Below are 24171 nucleotides of genomic sequence, written 5' to 3' on the forward strand. Positions count from 1 at the left end.
CCATATTTCTGTCTCCATTACTTTATTTGGCAGATGATTTCAAACATTCCAGTCCTTGAGTAAACCCATTTTGTCTTATTTTTACCACAAATGCACTTTTTATTCATATCTGTTTTTATCCTCTGGTCCACTTTTTTGGTTTACTTCAGAGTGTAACTTATCTATACCATTTAATATTTTAGATACTTTAATGGGATCAACTTCTTAAATTCTGTCTAGACTAAAGCTTAAGTTTCCCTAATCTTCATATGCACATCTCTGCTTACATTTGGGATCAGTTGTGTTGCTCTTTATTTGTACTTTTTCTAATCCAAAGATCCTTTGTGGTGTGATGCCTAAGTGAATACTGTGAGCAGTAGAGGTGATCTGACCAATGCACTCTAATACCTTAGAACAATCTACTATTCAGTATCTGGATGTTTCAGTGCCATGTCCCAGGCTGCGTGACTAGATTCTCCTCTCAAACCTGCACCTATTTTGCCTTGTTTGTCAACGTATGGCTCTTACTTCAAGAGAAAATTACTAAACTCCATGTCGGCCATTGATATCTCAATCTGGAATTATGTTTTGCCTACAAATACACAGTTACTACATTTTGCAGTGAAATCCTGTGAAATGTTTCAATTACGTGATATAACAATTGCAAGTTTATTAATATTCTGTTTCTCTTTTTCAAACCAAGTACAAACAATCACACGTTTCTTTAGTTGCGTAAAGTCCCATAGTTACATAGATATGTTTGAAGTTTTTTATTTTAATTTACAAAATAAAGGAGAGAAAAGTCTGAAAGAAACGATTGATTTTCTTTCCTAAATTAATCACTATTGCTGAGTTCTACAGATTTTTATTGTCTTAAAGTTAACAGTAGAATTACCTGCCTTTTCTGGTGTATCTCCTTTTACCTCTTTAACATTGCAAGTGATGACTGCTATAGAGAAACTCTAGTTTCTGTGGGCTGACTGGATCTGTACATTTTCAAGTCACTCACTGATGCTGAAAAATAACACCAGTATTACATAATGAGGCTACTCAAATATTAGGATCATTTTATTATTGTCATGTTCATCAGCACTAAAATATGTATAACGTATTAAAAATATTACTTGTACTGATGTCCTTTTTTTCTGTTCGCGCTTCTTTCTCCTTTTTTTAACTTTAAGTTAATTTTAATGTTTCTACATATTTAAAGTTTATTTTTATCTATTCTAATGTTACTTTTCTTACTTTAAAACTTCTCCTCTTCTCTTAGGTAGTCAGAGCCCTATTTGCAGATTTGGTTTCTATACACGGCAAAGTAGTTTGACAAACTGGTTTTACAGCCAATAAAAACACTAAACGGCTGAAGATGAATAGGACAAGTCACATCATAAATGAAAATTCAACTCAAAACTCAGATCAAATGGGAATGGATGCTCTGTATGTGAACATGTCAGTGAGCTCCACAGAGAGATCCCACCAAGGACGATCTGTTGAACTCGGAGTGAATTGTTCACCATATCCTGGAGAATTGATCATCATATCCTACATGATGTTGGCAAATCTGAAAGAGTTATTCCGTGGTGGCTTTATACGATTCAGCCTCTTATAAATTTCTATACTGTCCTGTCTTTTGGAGACTGAGGAGCCCTATCATTGAGAAGTGATACAGATAGTACAGTTGTACCATACCCCAGTTATTGTTACAATCAGAATAACTAATATTACTGATATGAACTGATATTATGATGAAGTAACCACTATTGTCTTCAGGGCCGTGGACATGTGGGCGATAGGCTGCCTGGTGATGGAGATGTTGACAGGAGAACCGCTCTTCCCTGGTGACTCTGATATCGATCAATTATATCACATAATGAAATGCTTTGGTAAGTGCTGTGTTTTGACTCTAATGTAGGGTTCAGTGGAAGGCCTTGTAAGTACTGGCTCAGTAATAAAATACACACGGTGGTCTAATAAGACGTATAGACCAGGGAGACACCATAGGTCAAATCCATGACCTTGTTGAGATTGCTGATCTTTACCAGGTGGTTTTAGATTTGGTTATAGAAAGTTCTGTAATGTAAGTGGTATGAACCACAGATAAATATTGATAATAACAATAAAAGGTTATGGGGAGAGAGTAAGGAGTGGGGCTAAATAGATAATAAAACAATGATGAGAGAATCAGAGGACTGTAGTGTAAACTGAGCCATGAGCTCAGCTTCAATAGTTTTTTCCTGTTGAGTTATAGAAATTCCATCACCATCTTCCATTAAATATTACTTCATTTGAAGCACTTTGAGAGTGTTAGAAAAAAAACACTCCTTATTTTATTGAAAATTTAGGAATTTGCTCATGAAAGAGTTGCTGCATGAATTGTTCCAATGTTATGGTTTTTGAAACATAATATCTTTTAGTTAAATCTCGCTACCTTTCTTCAGGACTTGCCTTTGTATTTGCCTTGCAACATTATCTAAGGTTATTTTGTTCAAAACGCAACTATTTCCTTGCTTCCCTGGTAGGCAGTTTAACCCCCAGACTCCAGGAGCTCTTCTATAAAAACCCTCTCTTTGCTGGACTGCACCTGCCTGACATCAGAGCCATTGAACTGCTTCAAAATCGATATCCGAAACTTTCCCCTTTAGTGTTAGACTTAGTGAAGGTAAGTGATACAGTGAATGTTGCAGTGGCTTTGGTGAGTGATTGGGGATGGCAATGGATACAAGTGATGTTAAGCATTATTAATGCCACTTACACTGGCAATAGCAGATGTTACCAATTGTAGTAGTTTCACTGGCAATAACGGGTGTTATCAATGCAGTTGTTACACTTGTAATAATGGGTGAAATAGATACTGATCTGGTGAAGCAGTTTGGATGTTTCAGTGCCATGTCCCAGGCTGCGTGACTAGATTCTCCTCTCAAACCTGCATCTATTTTGCCTTGTTTGTCAATGTATGGCTCTTATACTAAACTCCATTGATATCTCAATCTCAATCTGGAATTATGTTTTGCCTACAAATACATAGTTACTACATTTTGCAGTGAAATCCTGTGAAATGTTTCAATTACGTGATATAACAATTGCAAGTTTATTAATATTCTGTTTCTCTTTTTCAAACCAAGCACAAACAATCACACGTTTCTTTAGTTGCGTAAAGTCCCATAGTTACATAGATATGTTTGGAGTTTTTTATTTTAATTTACAAAATAAAGGAGAGAAAAGTCTGAAAGAAACAATTGGTTATCTTTCCTAAATTAATCACTATTGCTGAGTTCTACAGATTTTTATTGTCTTAAAGTTAATGTGCTCCAAAATGGAACAGCAGACAAATTAAAAGGAAGTTTACAAAAATAAGAAAAATTTCTAAGCTTTTAGGGAAAGTGTGACTGGTTAGGTTGATACAAGGCTATGGAGATAGGGAGGAAAAGAGATTAAAACACTTTCTAATTTTTTGACAGTTAAACCACAAAGGAACCTCATGAGTATTAAACAGAGGACAAAGAGAATATGGTAAACATATTAAATAACTGTCTCATGGAGGTTTTCCTTTTTACCAGGGAGGTTAAAAGCAACATACTGTCGAACATCTAAAGCATCTCATGTAATACCATGAGGCTGATGTTCCAGATAGGCCATAGGTGTTGACAACTAACATATATCCTGGGACAATGAACTGTAGTCCAGGGTATTGAAAGACACAAAACAATAGATTTGATAAGATCCCTCAAAATGTAGCAGACCTTACGCAGGAGTCAATAGTGATGTATGAGGTTCTGATAGACTTGAAACAAACAAATGTGGTTTCCAATCAGAGAAGGTTACAGAACCATACCTGCAGCTGTAGACTTACCGTTACCACAATAATTAGAAAAGTAATGGAATCATTCACTAGCAGAAGGTGGTGTAAATCTGGGGAATCTGCTTTAATGTTTACACTGTATATATACCGCAGATTGTGGATTTAACATTGCTCTTGGTTTTTTACTTTTCTTTATATTTTAGAAATGTTTACAAATTGATCCCGATAAAAGACCCGCCTGCACAGAATTATTACACGATAACTATTTCACTATAGATGGATTTTCCAAAAGGTGAGATATGAAACAAAGAAATCAAATTAGAGGGAATCAGTGGAAGCAGCAAAACTTTTACAAAGTGAGCTTGATAGGATACACACATGGGCTGATAACCGGCAAATTAAGTTTAATACAATAATAAGGTACTAAAGGAACTAAGAATAGGAAACACAAATCCTCCATGATGGGACAGAACTTGCCAAAGGGGAAGCTGAAAGAAATCTAGAGGTGTTAATTGACTCAACCCCAGCACCGATAGAAAGTTGGTGAAACATTTGCCAAAAATTGCTGGGAAATTTGCCAAATTTTGAGGAAAATTATGGGGAGTTGATTGCTGCTATTGAGAGGTATATTTTACTGCCAACCTATATTTTTTCACTTTATTGATGAGGAATAAACATGAAGAAAAAACACACATTAATAAACAATCAATGCTTTCTTTAACAAACCTTGGTGGCCTACTTGGGGGAGGGGTGGGGAGAACTTCAGCACAGGCCTGAAGGGTGAATGTTCTGTTCCCATTCCACACTACGTTTGAATGCCCGGAGATCTACCAAACATCAGCCAGTGTCCTGACTGCGGGGTTCCAGGAGGTCACTACCTCCTGCCTCTTGGGGCTGCCACCGCGCACACTCACAGGCAGAGAGACACACACACTCACAGAGAGAGAGACATACACACACCCACAGAGAGAGAGAGACACAATCACAGATACACACTCACAGACGCAGAGAGATGGGCACTCACAGATATAGATGCAGAGAGAGACACACACTCACAATTACAGACACAGAAACTCACAGTCACAGAGAGAGACACACACTCACAATCACAGACACAGAGAGACTCACAGTTACAGACAGAGACACACACTCACAATCACAGACAGAGACACACTCACAGTCACAGACACAAGAGAGAAACACACTCACAGTCACAGACACAAAGAAACTCACAGTCACAAATGCAGAGAGTCACATAATCACAGTCACAGAGAGAGACATACACACACAGACACAGAGAGACACAGACACAGAGAGACACACTCACAAATAAACAGAAGAGAGTGACAGGCATGGATAATCACAACAGCAGGGTCTTGGAGTGAGTGAAGGCCATTTTCCGCATACGCATCAGGACTCACTCCACCCACAGTAGCAGCGTCGAGTAAACAGCTGGCAGTAGCGTGCAGAGGCCTGGCGCCCTGAGCTTGCTGTGTTTTTACAGGGGTGTAAAGGAGGGGGTTGTTCGTAGTGTGAAAAAAAATGGCCGCACTTTTCTATTGGCCCAACTCATCGCTCACAAACAATGTGAGGCAGCAAAAGATTCCTAAATACACAGCTCAGGAACAGGCCATTCGGCCCCTCCAGTCTGGCTGGTGTTTGTTCTCCCATATCCTTCAACTTTATTCCCTCTTAATCATATGTGCAGTCACTTTTGAATTTGAACAAGGCAAACATGATGCTGGGCTACATTACTAAATCAGTTGAGTTCAGATCCCCAGATGTCATACTCAGGTGGTGCAGGGCTTTGGTCAGGCCCCACGCTGAATACTGCAGACAGTTCTGGTCACCGTGGCATAAGGGACTGCTCAGGCCATAGAGGCAATAAAGAGAGCAAAGGGGATGATTACCCATGTTAGAGGAGTGAGCAATGAGCAACTATTTGACAATCTGGGGCTCTTGAGTCTTGAGAGAAGATGACCAAGAGGGGAAGTCATTAGAGGTGTATAGCATGTTTAGTGGGATTGAAAAATTAAACCCAGGTCAATACTCTAGGATGCACCAGGGTAGTAGAACAAGAGGACATAGGTTTAGAGTTGCAAAAAGCAAATTCAGAACAGATACCAGACAGTTTTTCTTTACTCGGAGGATAATCAATGAGTGAAACAGGTTGTCAGGAAGAATGGTTGAGGCCAAGACACTGGACTCATTTAAAAAAACAGCTGTAAGTTGTGACGGAAGGAAGGTAGGTATTCTAGAGGCATGAGATAAAATGGGCTGGTGCACCTTCTTCATCTGAACTAATCTAAACTAATCGGAGTCCTGTAGCTCAGTGGTTAGAGCACTCGCTTTGCAAGCGAGAGACCTGAGTTCAATTCCAGGCAGAGGGCGAAACCTTGGGCAAGTTTCCTTACTCCACTCGCCTAATAATAATCCCTCCAAAACAAAAAACAATAATAAATTGGTCATTTTCAATCTACGACTGTTTGTGGGACATTGCTGTGCGCAATTGGCTGCCGCGTTTGCCCACAAATATACAGTCAATTCACTTTACAGTATATTCTGTGAAGCGCTTTGGGACGTCCTCCCGACGTGAAAAGCGCTATATCAAATGCAAGGATTATTATTATTATTATTATTATAATCTTGTGTGATTTTATGAACAAAACATCTCTGCAGTGATTTGAACTGCTAACTCAGTGGAGGAGCTCCATCTGGTGCTGAGTTAGTGAGTTGACCTTGTTCCTCTCCCAGCTCGAGCTTCCAGTCAGCTGTGTGAAAGCACATTCTCCCGACAGGAAAGGCGCTATATAAATGTTGTGTTCTCTTATGTCTGAGGTACAAATATCTTTAATATTCTCTGGCTTAAAACCATTTTTCTTAGCATTTTGGAAGTATTCAATTCAGCCTTAATTTGGAGTGAATTTACAATAGCATCGAAGAAGAACGGTGCCATTGGCTTCCAAATTACAATTAGCAATGTGTTCAGAACTGTGTACATGCTGTAAACATACAGAGATCAATTTGGTCATCTGGTGCAAGATAATGCCCATGGTTACGGAGCATAAGAAAAGGAGGGCAGAGCGTCCCATGTTTTCTTTGGGATAGAATTTGTGGTACAAGAAAACTCACAAAAGTCAGGACCATAACATTTAATATAAGTTATACAAAGCATGAGTTACAGGCAAACTTGCATAAATTGGATTTTTTATGACTAAAACATAACAGTAAATAAGTACTCATTTTCTGCACTTTCAATGGAGTTTTGGATGTGCGTACTTCAATGCAGCTGATTACATGATAAGACAAGTTAAGACTTCCTGCAATGCAACGTTTGAAACAGGCATTGTAAATGGGAGTCGATAAGTGTGGCAGCGACATTACAAGTTAGGAGATGATTTGCATAAGATTTAGGATTATTTGGGATTAAGAAGCCCTTACACTTTAACTGTTTATCGATTAATAAAATACAAGTAGTGCAAGCTCGTGCAAAGAAATCTAAATGTTTTTGGTAGGAAACTGGATGGGACATAAGAGATTATACGATTTATAAAGATAAGACTTATGTGAGTTTTACTGTGTTGTGTTTTTAATGTTGGTGTAAACCACTAAATGGCAACACACCCTCCAGATAAGTGGATTCTTCTTTTTCACTGCGTGCCCTGCCCCCACCATCCCTCTTATTTTGAAGATGATTGAATTGGCCAAAGACCTCTGGCCCAATATATATAAAGTATATATATTTTGACTGAAGACTTTTGCTGTATCCCTGGCAGATCCCTGCGAAAGAAATAACCAACAATAAAAGGAACATAGAGATTGATATAGGGCATAAAGTTTACAAAATGTCATTCATCCAGGGAGATTTAAACAAATGATAGTCACTTATCTGGAGGGCTGTGCTGTCATCTGATGGTGTTAAATAAGGAACACCACAAATATTATCCCTGTATTTCCTCAGGCAGCAAGCAATAAATATTTATTTACGACAGTACCAAACGTGTTGCAGTAATACAGTTGATTCTTCTGAGTAGATTTTCCCAAGATGCTCGAAATCAGAGGGGCCTGAGAGAGAACCTTACGATGTCCAAGAAGTCAAATATTGGGAAAAGAAATAAAGATTATCCCTCAGGAGAAGAGCACAAGTCGTTCAGTTCAAAGGTACGACCAGACACAAGCACTAGTAAAGCAGAGGTCAGCGGGCACTGAAATAATCCAGTCACAATTTGGGAAAGCTTGCTTGACTTTCTTATAACATTCTTTATATTCATTAATACAAAGGGTTAAGAAAGTTCTTCCTTTGATTTAATTAATGCCAATCTTCTTTAATGAACATTTGCTGTTACTCAGCTTTGCTCCTGACCTCTGTACCCTTCCAGAGGTCTTGGGACGTCCTCCCGACGTGAAAGGCACTCTATAAATGGAATCTTGTTGTTGTTGTTCCAGCCCCTCCTCCTTCTCAACACTTTCCTATCATTCCCCACTCCTGCCCTCACTCTGAAACGTCTCGAAGACGTGATAAGGGGCTATATCAAATACAAGGATTATTCTTATTATTAATGACTTGTTAATGTTTGTTAATCCAGTATTTTAGACAGGGTAAGAAGAAATGTAAATTTATACAATGACTGTGTCCTTTTTCACGGTGCACTGTTAGATAGTGGTTAGTGTGGATGTGCTAAGGACACAGTAATTGGTTGATCCTTTAGGGGAAGGGCATTGATCTTCTTGTTGTCCTCCCTGAATACAGGAGTCAAGTTCTGACGTCAAGACAAAAGAAATTAAATCTGACACCAAGCTGCTGAAAACAAAACCATCCAAAGTGGAGGCTGGGCAGATGGACCGAGCTTTGAATGACATGAACGAGCGGGCTGCTGACAGTGGAGCTCTGCAGGGTTTCGGTCCCAGCAAGCTGGTATCCCCTGCACTGCTCAGAGAGCTGAGCAGCAGCATCAATCACACAAGCTCACCACCCAGCAATGGCATCCCTCCTATTCCTCAGAACCCTCCTCCTGTCACAACCGCAGGCATCAGGGTCAGCCTGAGCCCTGGTGTCGCTGTGTCAACACAACCCAGCTTCAGGTGGGTGGACCTGTCACAATAGGAAACAAGGCCATTGCACAATGTTGGTTTGCAAGTGATACATATGGTAACATTTTGGGTTTGACCTTCCCTCAGAATTCACCTTTCTCTGTCAGATAGTGACTGACCAGCCCGCTGGGCAGAGAAACCTCGATATTTTCAGCTCAGGAGGACCACTGCTGAATTGTGTTTCCAAGTTTCCTTTTGTTTTAAATATGAATGCCACTTTCCAGAATTTTTTCCATATCCAGTATTACTTTTACTGCTCAGGTACTTATCCAGTTCTGTTTTAAAATGTTCTATTGATTCAGCCTACCAACCAGTTACTATCCTCCTAGGGGGAGGTAAACATTCATGAGCTGACAACAGAAATGTTAGACTGGAGCCAGTCCTCTGTGACGGTCTCTAATCCAGTTCCTGAGGCAGGTGCGTTCACAGTATTCCAAGTCACTGCTGATGACAGCGCAGCCAACCTGGCTCATCTGCAGGACTTGGAAGAGCAGACCAGTCACTGGGGGCAGGGAATCCTCCCACTCAGCTCCTGTTAACCCTGCAAGCCAAAGCCCTAATGGATAGGGTGGTTCCAACTGGACAAGCAGTGAGAGGTTTGCCAGACCGTGCTCTCAATAGCTGGTTAGACGACAATACCCCAAAACACTCACTGCAGGCCCCAAGCCTTGGCTTGTGCCTAATACTCTTGAGCATGGTGATGGATTTCTGCAGGTATTAGACGCTTCTTTGTGAAGGAACTCAGCATGCTGGGCAACACTGCTTTGTGGCTGACCAAAAAAACTGCAGCTTCGATAGCCACTTATAATCAATTCCACATCCTAAAAACTCTCTGAATGAAGAGATTCCTTCTCACCTTTCCCTGATTCCTCTGCTAACAATCCTGAAGTTACCAGGGTCCTCACACTATGATGGAAGGAGAAGTTGATGGTGCTGTTATTTAGCACAAACTCTTGTTTCTGTTCCATTTTACTTTAGGGTCAACAACAAGTTGAAGAAACACATAAACCCCCTGAAAAAAGCAAACCAGCCACCTCCATCCAACTCGCACAGCATGAGCCTGAACGGGCCGGTAAGCCAGGGACTCTCCACACGAAGGGCTGCCTCACAGCAGTATTGCTCAGTATGCTCATTTCCCTCACTAAGCTCTTGTTGCACACTGTTACACTGTGGGCAATCCTTGACTGCCTGCACTCATGTAGTCTGATCTGGTTCTCGTTATACCCCAAAGGGGAAGAGCTGGGACATCTAACACTGTGCTACTTATCCAATAGACAGAGCTTGCTTCCTCTGCTCCAGGCACTCATTCCTTTTTTTCTTTCTCTCTTTTCTCCAATTATTCCCTTCTTTGTCTTTGACTTCCTATTCCATCCATGTATAGTTGCGTGTTGGGAGGATGTCTCAAAGTACTTCACAGGAGTGTAGAGTGGAATGACTGTATTTTGTGAGCGAACTCGGCAGCACATTTTCCGTCAGCAATGTCCCACAAACAGTCACAGAGTGAATGACCAATTTTATTTGGGGGATTGTTAGTCAGGACACCAGGAGAATCTCTCTTCCCTTTCGAATAGCACCATGAGATATTTAACATCCACCTGAACAGGCAGGCTGATTTAATGTTTCATCCGAAGGATGGCACCCCCAACAATGTAGCATGCCCCCAACGCTGCATTGAAATGTCAGCTAAGACTATGTGGGATCCAAGTATTGAACCCAATGTATTGGTTCCATGGGGCTTGAATCCAAAACTTTAAGTAACATTATGGGATATAGCACATAGGTAGTTTGGAACATAAGTGTATGCGACCACCAGGAAGGTGGAAGGAAAACTAGATGGATCTTGGTCTTTTTTCATCTAGCATTTCTTATGTTCTTAACGGGTTGGTGGTCTTAGCTGGACAAGCTTGCTGGACAGCAGTATCAATGGCAAGTTATGTGGCTTTAACTGGTTAAACTCCAGCAGCACCCCAACTCATACTTCAGGGTCCCCAAGCCTTGGCTCTTGCCAACCTGCACCTAATATTTTCCGGAATTAGGTAACCAGGATGTGTCCCTCCAGTGACAGTGCGCATTCCATACCAACAATCTATCTGGGATTTCTATGTGTAGATGGGATGCATTGAATTCTGTTTGGTTTGGATACACTTAAGCATGCTGATGGGTTTCCCACATGTTTCAACTCACCCGGCTGACCAAAAAAAACCCTGACTGATTTTCCTCCTCCCTTACAACTGTCACTGCACCTGCAGTTCCTGCTTCTGCCAGCGAATGGCACTCACAGTACAGATAATAATTAAAAGGAACTGGGTGAAAGTGGCTGTATCAAAGCAGTTTGGTCCAGGATGAGTTTGTTCTCGGATATCACTTTAAACCCGTCCCAACCAAAAACTTGTTCAAGGTTTAGATGTTTACATGTAGGGAAATTACTCCAAGTTGAACTTGTTGTGTAGGACTCTGCCCCCTGTATTATTGCTGAAGCAGCCTGTCAGAGAAGTGCACTGAGCACCGACTGGGAAGGTGCTGGTGAGTCTGCTCAGTGTGATCTCTCTTTGTTTTCCTGTGTGAGAGAAACCAGTTTCTCCTCCAGCGGATGTTAGTGACTGATGCTCTGAAATTAGGGAAAAAAGAGACAAATCTGAGAGCACAGAATGAGGCTCAGTCCCTACTGCACTGTGGGTGGGTTATAATAATAAGCCTCGCTTTTTACGTCTTCGAGACGGCTCAAAGCTCTCCACAGAATATACTGTAAAGTGAATTGATTGTATATATTTGTGGGCGAAACAAGGCAGCCAATTGCGCACAGCAGTGTCCCACAAACAGTGGGGGATGAAGTGACCAATTTATTTTTGTTTTTTTTCTTTGAGAGATTATTATCAGGCATGTGGAGTAAGGAAACTTGTTCAAGTTTTCGCCCTGCTGGAAATCAAACCCAGATCTCTCGCTTGCGAGGTGAGTGCTCTAATCACCGAGCTACAGGACTCCACTACTGAACTACAGGACTCTTTTATTTGAACAAGCTCTTTTATTTGAGCATGCATTCTGTCATAAATAGGGGCTCATGTGCTGAGTGATATTACTGTGTTTGTGTGGAGCAAGCATGTGTTCCTCCTTTTAGGTTCTTTTAGGTTCATTCTTTTGAACTTCTTTTAGGTTCAACATGAGAAACTGGAACGAGCCACAATGATGGAAAGGGTGGGAATCACAGGCAAGAAGAGGTGGGAGCTCTTTAAATCTGAGAAGGAGGTTCATTTGCTGGCCAACAGCAGTCATCTGCCAGAGCTGAGAGGAGCAGAAGGTAACAGCACGTCCAATTTGACTTTTCTGCAGTACACAAGGTTTTATTTCAACAACAACATGCATTTATATAGCACCCCTCATACAGGGTAGTGTCCCAGAGCGTTTGATAGTGACGGAGCATAACGCTAAGTTGGGCAGAGGGGGGAGGTGACCAGAGGCACAGTCGAAGATGAAGGTCTTCAGGCGCGACTTGAAGACGGGGAAGGAAAAGGCAAGGTGGTGGGACAGACGAAGAGTGTTCTAGAGTTATGGGGAATAGTGGATGAAAGAGTGGCCACTGATGGTGGAACAAAGGGCACGAGTGACATGCAGAAGGCTGGAGCCAGTCGGGAGAAGGCAGCGGGTAGTGGGTTGGGGGATGAGCAGGTCTCAGAGGTAGGGAGGTATCGGCACATGAAGGGATTTGAAGATGAGTGTGAGAATTAATTCGATTCATTCGATTATAGGGATCAGTGGAGTCTGGCTAGAACTGCTGTGATGGGGTACGAAGTTTAGTGCAGTTGAGTATGCGGGTGGCGGACTTTTGGATTAACTGGATTTTGTGGATGGTGGACCTGGGGAGACCAGCGAGGAGGGCATTTGAGAAGTTGAGCCGGGAGGTGAGAAACGCACGGGGTGGATCGGGTCGGGGCGGCAGCCAAAACACGAATGGAGAGAACTGGAGCAGAGCATTCAGCAGGACATGCTCAGCGCGCAGGCATGGCGGGGCGAGGGGAGACAGGTCAGAGGAGGAGAGAGAGGGGAGGGTACTCGTGGCTTTGTTTGGACCAAAGCCAGAGAGGGAGAGAGATAATGAACGGGACGGCAAAGGAGGAAGTCAGGGATAAGGTAAAAAAAAGAAATGGAAGTAATGTCACGCAGGCAGTTTAAGCGGGAGATTTTGAAATGGCGTCTCCGCGCCAGGAACAATCGAGCCTTCGACCACCCACCCCCCACCCCCGCGCCTGTCATTGCCCGCTTGCCCACCCGAGGCCTCATCTGGGGGCGAGAAATTTAAACTATTTCTTAACAGGGTTCCTTAGTATCAGGAACCTGAGTTGCGGGACTGCTTCTGGTAAATGACAGTCCATCTCACAGACCGGTGGAAACTCTTTTGCATGATTTACTCCCAGCGGGAATTGTATCAGAATCCCTTACTAAGATATCAGGCAGTTAAGAGAGGATGCACTGTGCTCAGCTGTGCTGAGCTGATTTCCATTTAGGATCAGTAGAAGTGCTCCAGGTTGTATTTCCATTGAAATAGAGCTATGTTTATTTATTAGTTTTCTAGCCAAAGTAAGACACAGTGTTAAATTCTGTGCAATATGTGAGTGAAGTACTTGAGACTAGAGCTCCACTTAAAGCTCAGTCATAACCTTGCCAAGCACAAAAGATTCAAATACAGGTTCACAAAATCACGGGGAAGATTTGGGTGAAGATCCCCACCCTATCATCCTCCCACCACATCGTTAACCAGTTTTTTTAAACGAGTCCACTGTCCTCAACTTGACCACCATTTCTGCCAACCTGGTTTAGTTGTTAATTACCCTCTGTAAAAAACACTTATTGTCTAGAACTTGCCCTTTGCAACCCTGAAACTTTGTTCTCATGTAGTCTGCTGTCTGTACATCTGGAGGCATTGTTCTGAGTTTACTTTCTCAATCTTTTTAAAAATGTTATACCCCTCTATAAGGTTCCTTCTGATACATTGCTTGTCAATACTAACTTGCCCTAGCATGGATCATCCTTGATCATAGCTAATTCCTCTAATACTGGGAGTTTCCTGGTTGCTCTCCTTGCACTGCCCAAGGATCTGGACAGTCCCCATTAAAATGGCTACATGGCTTGTTTCTCACTGACACAGCCAGGCAGCAGAAATGGGCAGCAGAGTGACCTTTTTTAAAAAAACAAATCCTCTGAAACGCAGAACCAATGGGTGGTTCCCATTCAGACTGTATGGACTCGTCTGCTTGGCACTCCGGAATGCTACCCTGCATGAGCGGCGCTATATAAATGCAAGTTGTTGTTGTTGTTGTTGTTGCTTCCTTGGTTGAAGTGAGCAGAGCTAAGAGGAGACACGACATGATTGTTGGCAAGAAAGAGAGAAAGAGCTTGGGTTTCTTCAGTTTTTTGCCATGTTTTGGTGTTCTTGCACTGGGAGAATGTTGCCCTGAGCCTTTCTTTCTCTTTCACCCAAATGAAGCTGAAAGCATCACTGAGGTAGCTGATCTTCAACATTTGTCTTATTCCTATTCTGTGAAGGTTAACACTAATGGGTTTGATATTTCCTAGCCAAGCATTCTAAACCCAAGAAGGAGAACAAGAGAATCCCAGAATCCAGAATTCCCTCTCTGGCTGCCATGGACATACCTCATCAACACAGTCTGGCTTCCCAAGTAAGAGTCTATATGAAATATGCATCCCCTACTCTGGTGAATTGTTACTGCACGTGTTGGGGGGAGAAGGGAAACAACACTGATGAATCAGGAAACAGAAAAAGAGCCAAACTCCATCACTGATACAAGAAAATAGCCTTGAGGCCTTCCTTCCAGTGTATCAACATACCGTCATTCTGTTACACCCTCAAGCTCTCTCTTAAATGAGGCCAGGATTCTGACCTCATGCACCCTTCCTGTTCCTCTCATTGGTTACCCTCTGAGTAAATAAATACTTCCTGCTGTCTATATTGTCTACCCTTTTTGCCTGAGATCAGCTAACACAGAAGAGCAGAAATTGAACCTAGAATTTTTGACGTGTTTGGCTCAGTATCACTACCCTGAGGTACCAACCTTCTTCAATGGATATTATTGAATATTTATCCCATTCTATAGCTTTGGCCGCCACATTTGCCTACAAAATACATAGTCACTACACGTCATGGCAAACCCAATGAAGCAGTTTGAAACATTTTGACAAAATGTGATAAGGTGTTATATCAAATACAAGGTTATTTTTAAGATTATTTTGAGGGATTGGTCCGTTTCATCAGATTGGCAGAAATATGAAATATCCATCAAATTTCCTTTTGATAACTCATTGATTGAACTCAGACTTCATTCCACGACTTAAGAGCACAGAGTTCAGCGCTGGCTGATAGGAAACTTGGGTAAAGAATCAGGGAAGAGATTGAAAACAATTTGTTCATTCACAGAGTTGTCAGGTTTGTGGAATTCATTGTCACAAGTGGCTATTGAGGCCAGATTAATTGAAGTATTCAAAAGGGAAAGGAAAGCATCTGAGCAGTAAAATCACTGGGATATAGGAGAGAGCTGGAAAACAATATTAATATAGTACTTAAAAAAAAGATAGTTTAGAAAATCAATGGTCTGAATGACTACCTTCTGCACAGAACATTTCTATTTTTAAGGAAGAAAAAGTAAAGTAAGTCTGATATTCACACTCTGTAAAATAATATAAATCCTTAGATTTGATAGAGCCTTTCATGTAGGGAAAACCCCCCTAAAGTGCTACTCACGTTTACTGTAAAGTGCAGTGACTGTGAGTTTTGTGTTTTGCCACAATAAATTCCAGTTCCTTGATTCCCTGTCAAACTGCTTTTCCTAAAAAGAAAAACACATACTGGAAATGAGAAATAAATCCTAAATGTGCAGAGGGTCGATCAGCCCCTGATAGTCACTTCGGGTGTGACTCAGGAGAGGTTCACTGACTGACCTCTCTGAATAATCACACCTGACTTCCCTTCAAGCTTGGACTGACCTGCTGTTTATTTCCAGAATTTCAATTTATTGATTAGCATTTCTGACAGGTTTTTCACTCTATTCCCAGAGCTCATTAACTTCTCAGCATGAATCCACAGAGGGCGGCCTTCCCCACATGGAGCACTTGAATCTGCTTTCCCTTCCGTATGGGAGCCCCTGATCGTGATGGACATACCAACTCCAGCTTCCCCATTCAAGGCTAACTACAGCACAGGATGGTTTTGGTGGTGACTCACATTCCTGAGGGAGGGCTCAGTGTGCCAGTTAATGCACTTTCGTTTACAGCAAACTTACACAGCTCAGCCTAGAAAATCAGCTATTCCCCCACCACCCCAGTTATCTATTTGTAGTTTGACAAGTGACAATGACTCCTTATATACATATCTATATATATATATATATATATATAAAGGGTTGAGTGGACGGGGGTCTGTGAGAAATCCCTTCCTGACTTGGAGGATTTCCCCATACAGAACAGAGAGAGAATGCGAGCGAGGGCAAAAGTAAGACAAAAAGAAACTGAGACAAAAATAAAATAAAAAGATAGAAAATTGGTGAGAAAGAATTCAAAGACTCGAGGAGGGTGGTGCAGTCAGACAGACAGAAGGATTTAGTTTTGCTCAAGGTGAAGTACGGTTGGTGTGGCTGCTTTCACTAACACCTGTGACCATGGTTCACAGATGAGTGCAGAGAGCAAATGTAGTCAAGTCATTCAACACAAGGGACATGACAGCTGAGCCTGATCCTGACGTGTCCTGAAACACAGAATTACAAACACTGCTCACTGCACTGTGCTTAAACCTCTGACACTTGAGTAAGTCTTACACCAATCACTAAAAAAATTAGGCCTTTATAATGGTACTTCCCAACCAGTGCTCTACATTACAACATGTCTGGACCTGGGCTTGTTTCTGCATTTGTATGACCTCTTATGCTGTTGGAGGGAGACACTAAGTGGAGGCTCTTCTTCCTGTCTTCTACCCTCCCACTCCCAAGTATGTGCACACACACAACACACACACACACAACCAAACTCTCACACACACACTTATATAAACATGCAGATTTTCACACTCACTCGCACACCCAGTAGCAAGCATGCACATTCTCATACACACACATGCACACTCACATGTTCACACACACGCTCATACACATGTGCACGTACACACATTCATACACTCGTACACACACATGCTTACACACATATTTACACACATACACGTTTTTTTTTATACACATGTTCACAAGCACAATTGCAGGAATCAAGGCAAATCCTGGCTGTCACTTAGTAGCAGAGCCTTGTAAAACTGGTTGGCTGCCTGCCCTGCCCTACTGGCAAGGATATGTAGTGCAGAGCCTGCTATCGCCCTGCAGTGTGAATCACTGGCTTTCAGATTTCAAGCCTGACTTATATTTTGGCTTTTGCATTGATTCGGAACAGATTTCTCACTGAATCAACATGAAGGTATTGTATAAATGAAGCATGGCATTTCTGAAAAAAAATCCTGGTTTTGAAATCACTTGTTGGGTCAATTTTGCACACATAACATAAAGTAAATTTGCGATGTTTAATAATGTATGTCGGTGTAAATTATCACTGTAATTTTTTATATTTGATGTGAGCCAGTGTTCTGTGAGGTGGGCGGGGTGGGAATGAGAAACCTAGTGCTCAGTTAATATCTCACACAATGTTCAGAGTGATTTGTTCACACTAAACATTACCAACGGACCCGCTAACCCTGCAGGAGAAATACACAGTAGATATTCAGCAAAACAGCTGTAGATTTGTTAAAAAAGCAGTAGAGTTTAGATAGTTGCATTGTCAGTAGGGTTGACACTTCCGAGACCAGAAAACAAACAGGCTTTGGATGCCACGTTACACTCCCTCTCAGGACTTTCTGATTTATTTGCTTGAGCACTACAAAGCACCTCGGTGGTGGGTGAATATTTTCTTGGGGGGTAAGGGGTGGAATAAAACTTAGTAGCAGCTTGAATAGGTGCAAATTGTATCAATTCAAACTGCAGATTAAACCAAGCGACCTTTTATGTTAGCCTCAATAGTTAATTAACATGCAATGTTAATAATAAATATTATTAATTAATGTTAGACACCAGATACCATTTGAATGAAAGCACATGATTCGCACTTTCATGCAAATTGTGGTTCAGCCCCACCCCAGGCACATGCTGTCACTTCGCCTGAAAAACACTAGCTGATCTCTGCCCATATCCTGTAGCGCTTTCCCCGTAGACCAATAGATAGGCCTCAAAACCCATAGTCTATGTGGAACACCTGTAGAGAGTTGGCAGTTAAGGGTGGTCCTAGCTGGACAAGCTGTGGGAAAGCATCAATATCAATGGCAAGCTATGTGGTTTTAGTTGGTAGACTCCAGCAGCTACCCCAACTCACACTCTGGGGTTCCCAAGCCTTGGCTCTCGCCAACCTGCGCCTAATACTTAAGCAGGATGCGCCCTCCACAGTCCATTCCAACAATCTATCTCTGGGATTTCCGCATGGAAATCTCAGCTTGGTTTGGATACTGGTTGGCTGCCTGCCCTGCCCTTCCAGGCAGGGCGAAACCTTGGGCAAGTTTCCTTACTCCACACGCCTAATAATAATCCCTCCAAAAAACCAAAAACAATAATTAAATTGGTCATTTTCAATCTACGACTGTTTGTGGGACATTGCTGTGCGCAATTGGCTGCCGCGTTCGCCCACAAATATACAGTCAATTCACTTTACAGTGTGTTCTGTGAAGCGCTTTGGGACGTCCTCCTGACGTGAAAAGCGCTATATCAAATGCAAGGATTATTATTATTATTATTATTATTATACTCTTACGCATGATGATGGGTGATGGGTTTCTGTTGTGTCAGACACCTGGCTGACCAAAACAAAATGCATTTTGTTACGGGCAGGAGTCCATCACTGATTTCTTTCAGAAATTCTGTTGAGAAATGCTGCAAAATTGACCCTGCATGTGGTTATAAAATCACCAGAGACTTTTAGCATTGCTACATACCATTCAATTTATCAAAATGATGAAAGTGTCCTGATCAAAAAGTGATCACACATAATCGATGAGAAACACTGTGTGTGAAAGTCATGTTTTGTACAATCATTTTCATGCTGTCTAGGAGGGAGATGCTTACAGAATAAATATCATTATGTCAAGACATCTTAAGTGACATGTCTCATTTATGTACCTCCCCTATCTCTCTGATCTGCTTGTACCTCACTCCTCTCCTTATCCCCTCCACTCAGCTACCACAGGTCTGCTGTGTGATCCCTGGCCCCTCCATGCTGCATCTGTCTAAGGCTTCAGGTACTATGGCCCTAACCTCTCTCCCATCACCTCACCCCCTCAATATCTGACCTTAAATCTCACCTCAACACCTAATAATAATAATAATCCTTGCATTTGATATAGCGCTTTTCACATCTTCTAGACATCCCAAAGCGCTTCACAGAATATGCTGTAAAGTGAATTGACTGTATATTTGTGGGCAAAATGCAGCAGCCAATTGCACACAGCAGTGTCCCACAAACAGTCATGGATTGAAAATGACCAATTTATTATTTTTTTTTTTGAGGGATTATTATCAGGCATGTGGAGTAAGGAAACTTGCCCAAGGTTTCGCCCTGCCTGGAATTGAACCCAGGTCTTTTGCTTGCAAGGCAAGTGCTCTAACCACTGAGCTGCAGGACTCCCCAATACCTATTTGACCATGCCTATGGTCACTTTCCCCACCCCTTTCAACTCCGCCATTTTAAAGTGTTCTGATACATTATCCTTCGCGAAGAGTAATCATAAATACAAGTTGTTATGTACATTTTGCTTAAGATATAAATTGTTAGTCAGCAGTTAGGGTGTTGTGTCCAATTTTGATCATCCTGCTTTAGGAAGGAAGTCAGGGCCATAGAGAGGATACAGGGGAGTGTTTTGGAACAAGATGATAGCATGGATGAGTAGTTCGACCTTTGAGCAGAGACTAAGAACTGAGCCTATTTTCGCTAAAACAGTGAAGGTTGAGGGCAGACCTGATTGAGGTCTTTAAAATTAGGAGGGTTTTTGATTATTAACGAGAATTTATTTCATGGTATCAAGTTAAAATAATTAGTAAAGCAAAGGGGGAGATTAGGAGGTTTTTTTATATTAGGATTTTTTTACTATACATTATTATATTATTATTATTCCAAAATGCTACCCCACCATTCTCCCATCCCTGCATCAAGTGTTTTTTTTAAAAGCTCAAGTCCAGTGACCTAGCTTAAACCACCCTTCCTGGTAACCTGTTCCATTGTTAATTTTCCTCTGGGTAAAGAAATATTTCATGGCATTTGTCCTGAAATTGCCCTTTGCAATCCTGCTGTCTTAGTTCATCCAAAGAATTGTTATTCAACATAACAACATAACATGTATGAGCCGGAGTAGGCCATATGGCCCTTCGAGCCTGCCCCGCCATTCAATCATGGCTGATCTTCTAATCTAACTCCAGCTAATAACCTAACCCTGCCTTATCCCCATATCCCTTAATCCCTTTTGCAATAAGAAATCTATCTATCTCAGTCTTGAATATGTTCAAGGACTGAGCGTCAATAGCCCTTTGGGGTAGTGAGTTCCATACATTCACCACCCTTTGAGTGACGAAGTTCTTCCTCAACTCAGTGTGAAAGGGCTGGCCTCTGATTTTAAGGTTGTGACCCCTGGTTTTAGTTTCTCCAACCAGGGGAAACAATCTCCCACTATCTACTCTATTATGCCCTTTGATGATCTTATAGGTTTCTATAAGATCCCCTCTAATTCTTCTATATTCCAGAGAATATAGGCCCAAATTGGTCAGCCTATCCTCGTAACTCATCCCCTTCATCCCTGGTACTAACCTAGTAAATCTACGCTGTACCCCCTCCAAGGCAAGTACATCCCTCCTTAAATAAGGAGACCAAAACTGCACACAGTATTCCAGGTGTGGTCTCACCAGGGCCCTATACAGTTACAGCAAGACTTCCTTACTCTTATACTCTAATCCTTTCATAATGAATACTAACATACCGTTCGCCTTCCTAATTGCTGCTGCACTGCAGACTAACTTTCTGTGATTGGTGTCCAAAGACACCCAAGTCCCTCTGGACGCTAACACATTCTCAATCCCTTTAAAACCTTGTTTGAGAACCCAGGACATTAGCATGCGTTAAGGACGATATATAACCGCAAATTGTTGTTCAATCTCTAAGATCCCTCTGAGATATCTCATTAAAGAGAGTTTCTCCTGGTATCCTGGCCTACAATCCACCGGATTAATTAATCATTAACAATATGCATGATCTGCTACTACAAACAATTAAATGTAAATGTTTTGATGTGATGAGGTATACAAGTTCTTTCTTTACATGTCAGGTTTCCCCTATCCTGTGACCCAGTAGGAAATTGTACATATGTGGACATCAGGTGAGAAGAAGATGTGGCTAAGCTATGATCTTGATTATGGAAAAGCTTTCTGCCACTCAGTGTTTGGCTCACACATTAAAAATGCCAGCCTTGGGTGAGGTACCTGGCAGCTGGCGCCCATTTGAACCTACACTGATTCTGAGTCAGGAGTTCTAGGGAGATAATTAAACAGAAAAGCAAACACAGAAGCAATTTAAATGACCAAAGTTTGTTAAGATCCACCACTGTTCCAGGTGAATTTGCAGTTAAATGGTGATTGCATGAAGCAAACTAATTCACTATCACACAGAGTGATAATGAACTCAAGCTTTTGGAAAAAAGGGTCTAAAGTAAGAATTTAACAAAGCAATTTAATTGTAACGGAATTTAAAATGCAGAAAAATATCTTAAATAATAGCTTGACATCTCTTCACAAAGATCACTTGCTGGTACAACAACAACAACAACAAGATTCCATTTATAAAGCGCCTTTCACGTCAGGAGGACGTCCCAAGGCGCTGGTACATGCTTTAAATACCTAACTATATAACCACAAATGTAATTACCTGGAAAGTATAGTGTATCGACAACATGTAATCTCCATATTGCTATAATTGTGTGAAAAAAGTTCTGCTGAGAAGCACAATGCGAATTAGAAAACACAAAGTGTGCCAAAGCTGTAATGTGGCATGTACATCTCAGGTAATTGCTGTAATATAAAGTGCCAATTTTGGTGAACAGCACAGCAATGCCCTACAGACAATGCCCTACAAGCAACAACAAGATTACATTTGTATAGCACCTTTCACGTCGGGAGGATGTCCCAAGGTGCTGAAGTGAACCATGAAGTGAATGATTGATTAACTTATCTTGGGACCCTAGCAGTAGGTAGGAACTCAGTTTTCTTAGTTGATTGGCGGATCACTTTTCCAGTGGTAATAATTCCTTAAAAATAAACTAATTGGTCACTCAATCCACAACTGTTTGTGGGACACAGCTCTGCGCAACTGGCTGGCACATTTAGTCCACAAAGTATACAGTCAATTCATTTCACAGTATATTCTGTGAAGTGCTTTGAGACGTCTTGAAAACATGATAAGGCGCAATATCAAAAGCAAGGATTATTATTATTATAATTGTTGGCCAGTAAATCAAGAGAAATTCCTCTCTCTTTTTGAATAGTGCCCTGAAGAGGTAAACAGGATTTGGATGTTTTGTCTGAAAATGGGGATAAATTAATTTTTATGAGATGGACTCAAATGAAAGAATAAATGAATAATAATCCTTGCATTTGATATAGCGCTTTATCATGTCTTTGAGACATCTTAAAGCGCTTCACACCATATGCTGTAAAGTGAATTGCCTGTATATTTTCTGGGCGAAACGCGGCAGCCAATTGCACACAGCAGTCCCCCACAAACAGTCGTGGACTGAGTGAACAATTTATTATTTTTTAAAAGGAATTATTACCCACGGAAAAGTGATCCGCCAATCGACTAACAATCAGGTTGCTACTTACTGCTAGGTAAACAGGCGTGTGGAGTAGGGAAACTTGCCTACCATTTTGCAGTGCCGGGAATTGAACCTTGGTCTCTTGCTTGCGAGACGAGTGCTCTAACTACTGAACTACAACACTCTGTACTTATAGATACATATGAAGGGAAAACTTCTGAAAGTACTTCACAGTAATTACGGTCAATTTTATTGTTTGTTGCAAGCAAATACATATGTCATTTTGTGCAAAGTAAAAGTCTCACAGTCATGCTACTTAGCAAAGGGTGGGCTATATGCATGTGAGAGCCAACATCAAAAAGGCAGGAGAGTTAATGGCTACATGTAGCACTATCATGGTCAGTGGCCATTTGGAAAGGATGATGTGAGCAGATGGACTGGGAGAGAACAGCAGTGAGTTGATTCTCATTCAGATTAAAGGCATCAGACTATCCAAGGAGAGGCAGAACCCTTTACTAGCATTTGTTGTTGACAAACAGTAAAGTTCAAAATGCCATTAATCTCCCAAATTCAACTAAAAGAAGCAGTATACCAAATGCACCTAATACGTTCCAGAATCAGGTAAGCAGTATGTGTCCCTCCGTGGAGAGAGTGCGCATTCCATTCCAACAATCTATTTCTGGGATTCCCATGTTTACAACAACAACAACAACAACAACAAGATTCCATTTATAAAGCGCCTTTCACGTCAGGAGGACGTCCCAAGGCGCTGCACAGTTGGGTCATGACCCGAGCAGGGGGAAATGGTCAGGGTGAGGGGAGGGAGGGAGCGAGGAGGGGGGAAATGGTCAGGGTGAGGGGAGGGAAGGGAGGGAGAGAGGAGGGGGAAATGGTCAGGGTGAGGGGAGGGAAGGGAGGGAGCGAGGAGGGGGAAGAGAGTCGAGAGGGGAGCTGAAGGCTCGGTCAAAGAGAAAGGTTTTGAGACCGGCCTTGAAGGAGGAAAGGGAGGAAGCGGCGAAGGCACTGGGGGATGGAGTTCCAGAGCCTCGGGGCTGAGAGGCTGAAGGCCCGACCACCGATGGTAGGGCGGTTGGGGCGGGGGACGTGGAGCAGACCGGAGCCAGAGGAACGGAGGGTACGGGCAGGTAGGTAGGGGGATAGTAGGTTGGAGAGGTAGGAGGGAGCAAGGCCGTGAATGGCCTTGTAGGTGAGGATGAGGATCTTGAAATCAATCCTCTGGGGGATGGGGAGCCAGTGGAGGCGAGCGAGGGTGGGAGTGATGTGGTCCCGAAGCCTGGTGCGGGACAGTACACGAGCTGCAGAGTTCTGAATGACCTGCAGCTTGTGGAGGGAGGTGGCGGGAAGGCCGGCGAGGAGAGAGTTCCCATAGTCCAGCCTTGAGGTGACAAAGGCGTGAACCAGG

At 42.1% G+C, this 24171-nt stretch overlaps 1 protein-coding gene across 4 annotated transcripts in view; it reads left to right on the plus strand.

Moving 5' to 3' along the window:
- Window positions 1–16982, plus strand: part of LOC103177656 (cyclin-dependent kinase-like 2) — a 39011-nt gene extending 22029 nt beyond the window's left edge. For 2 of the 4 annotated variants that reach the window (XM_007891912.2, XM_007891914.2), the window contains 8 exons: window positions 1750–1862; window positions 2499–2638; window positions 3982–4070; window positions 7813–7939; window positions 8529–8860; window positions 9848–9992; window positions 12020–12164; window positions 14438–14845. In XM_007891912.2, coding sequence (XP_007890103.2) covers window positions 1750–1862; window positions 2499–2638; window positions 3982–4070; window positions 7813–7939; window positions 8529–8860; window positions 9848–9992; window positions 12020–12164; window positions 14438–14664 — 1318 coding nt within the window. In that variant the 3' untranslated portion in view covers window positions 14665–14845. Of the gene's footprint in view, window positions 1–1749; window positions 1863–2498; window positions 2639–3981; window positions 4071–7812; window positions 7940–8528; window positions 8861–9847; window positions 9993–12019; window positions 12165–14437; window positions 14846–15931 lie in introns of those variants that run through there. The other 2 variants (XM_007891915.2, XM_007891916.2) reach the window with 2 other exon arrangements.
- The last annotated feature ends 7189 nt before the right edge of the window (window positions 16983–24171 follow it).

The sequence above is a fragment of the Callorhinchus milii genome, unplaced genomic scaffold (genome assembly GCF_018977255.1).
Source record: "Callorhinchus milii isolate IMCB2004 unplaced genomic scaffold, IMCB_Cmil_1.0 Scaffold1, whole genome shotgun sequence".
Lineage (NCBI taxonomy): Eukaryota > Metazoa > Chordata > Chondrichthyes > Chimaeriformes > Callorhinchidae > Callorhinchus > Callorhinchus milii.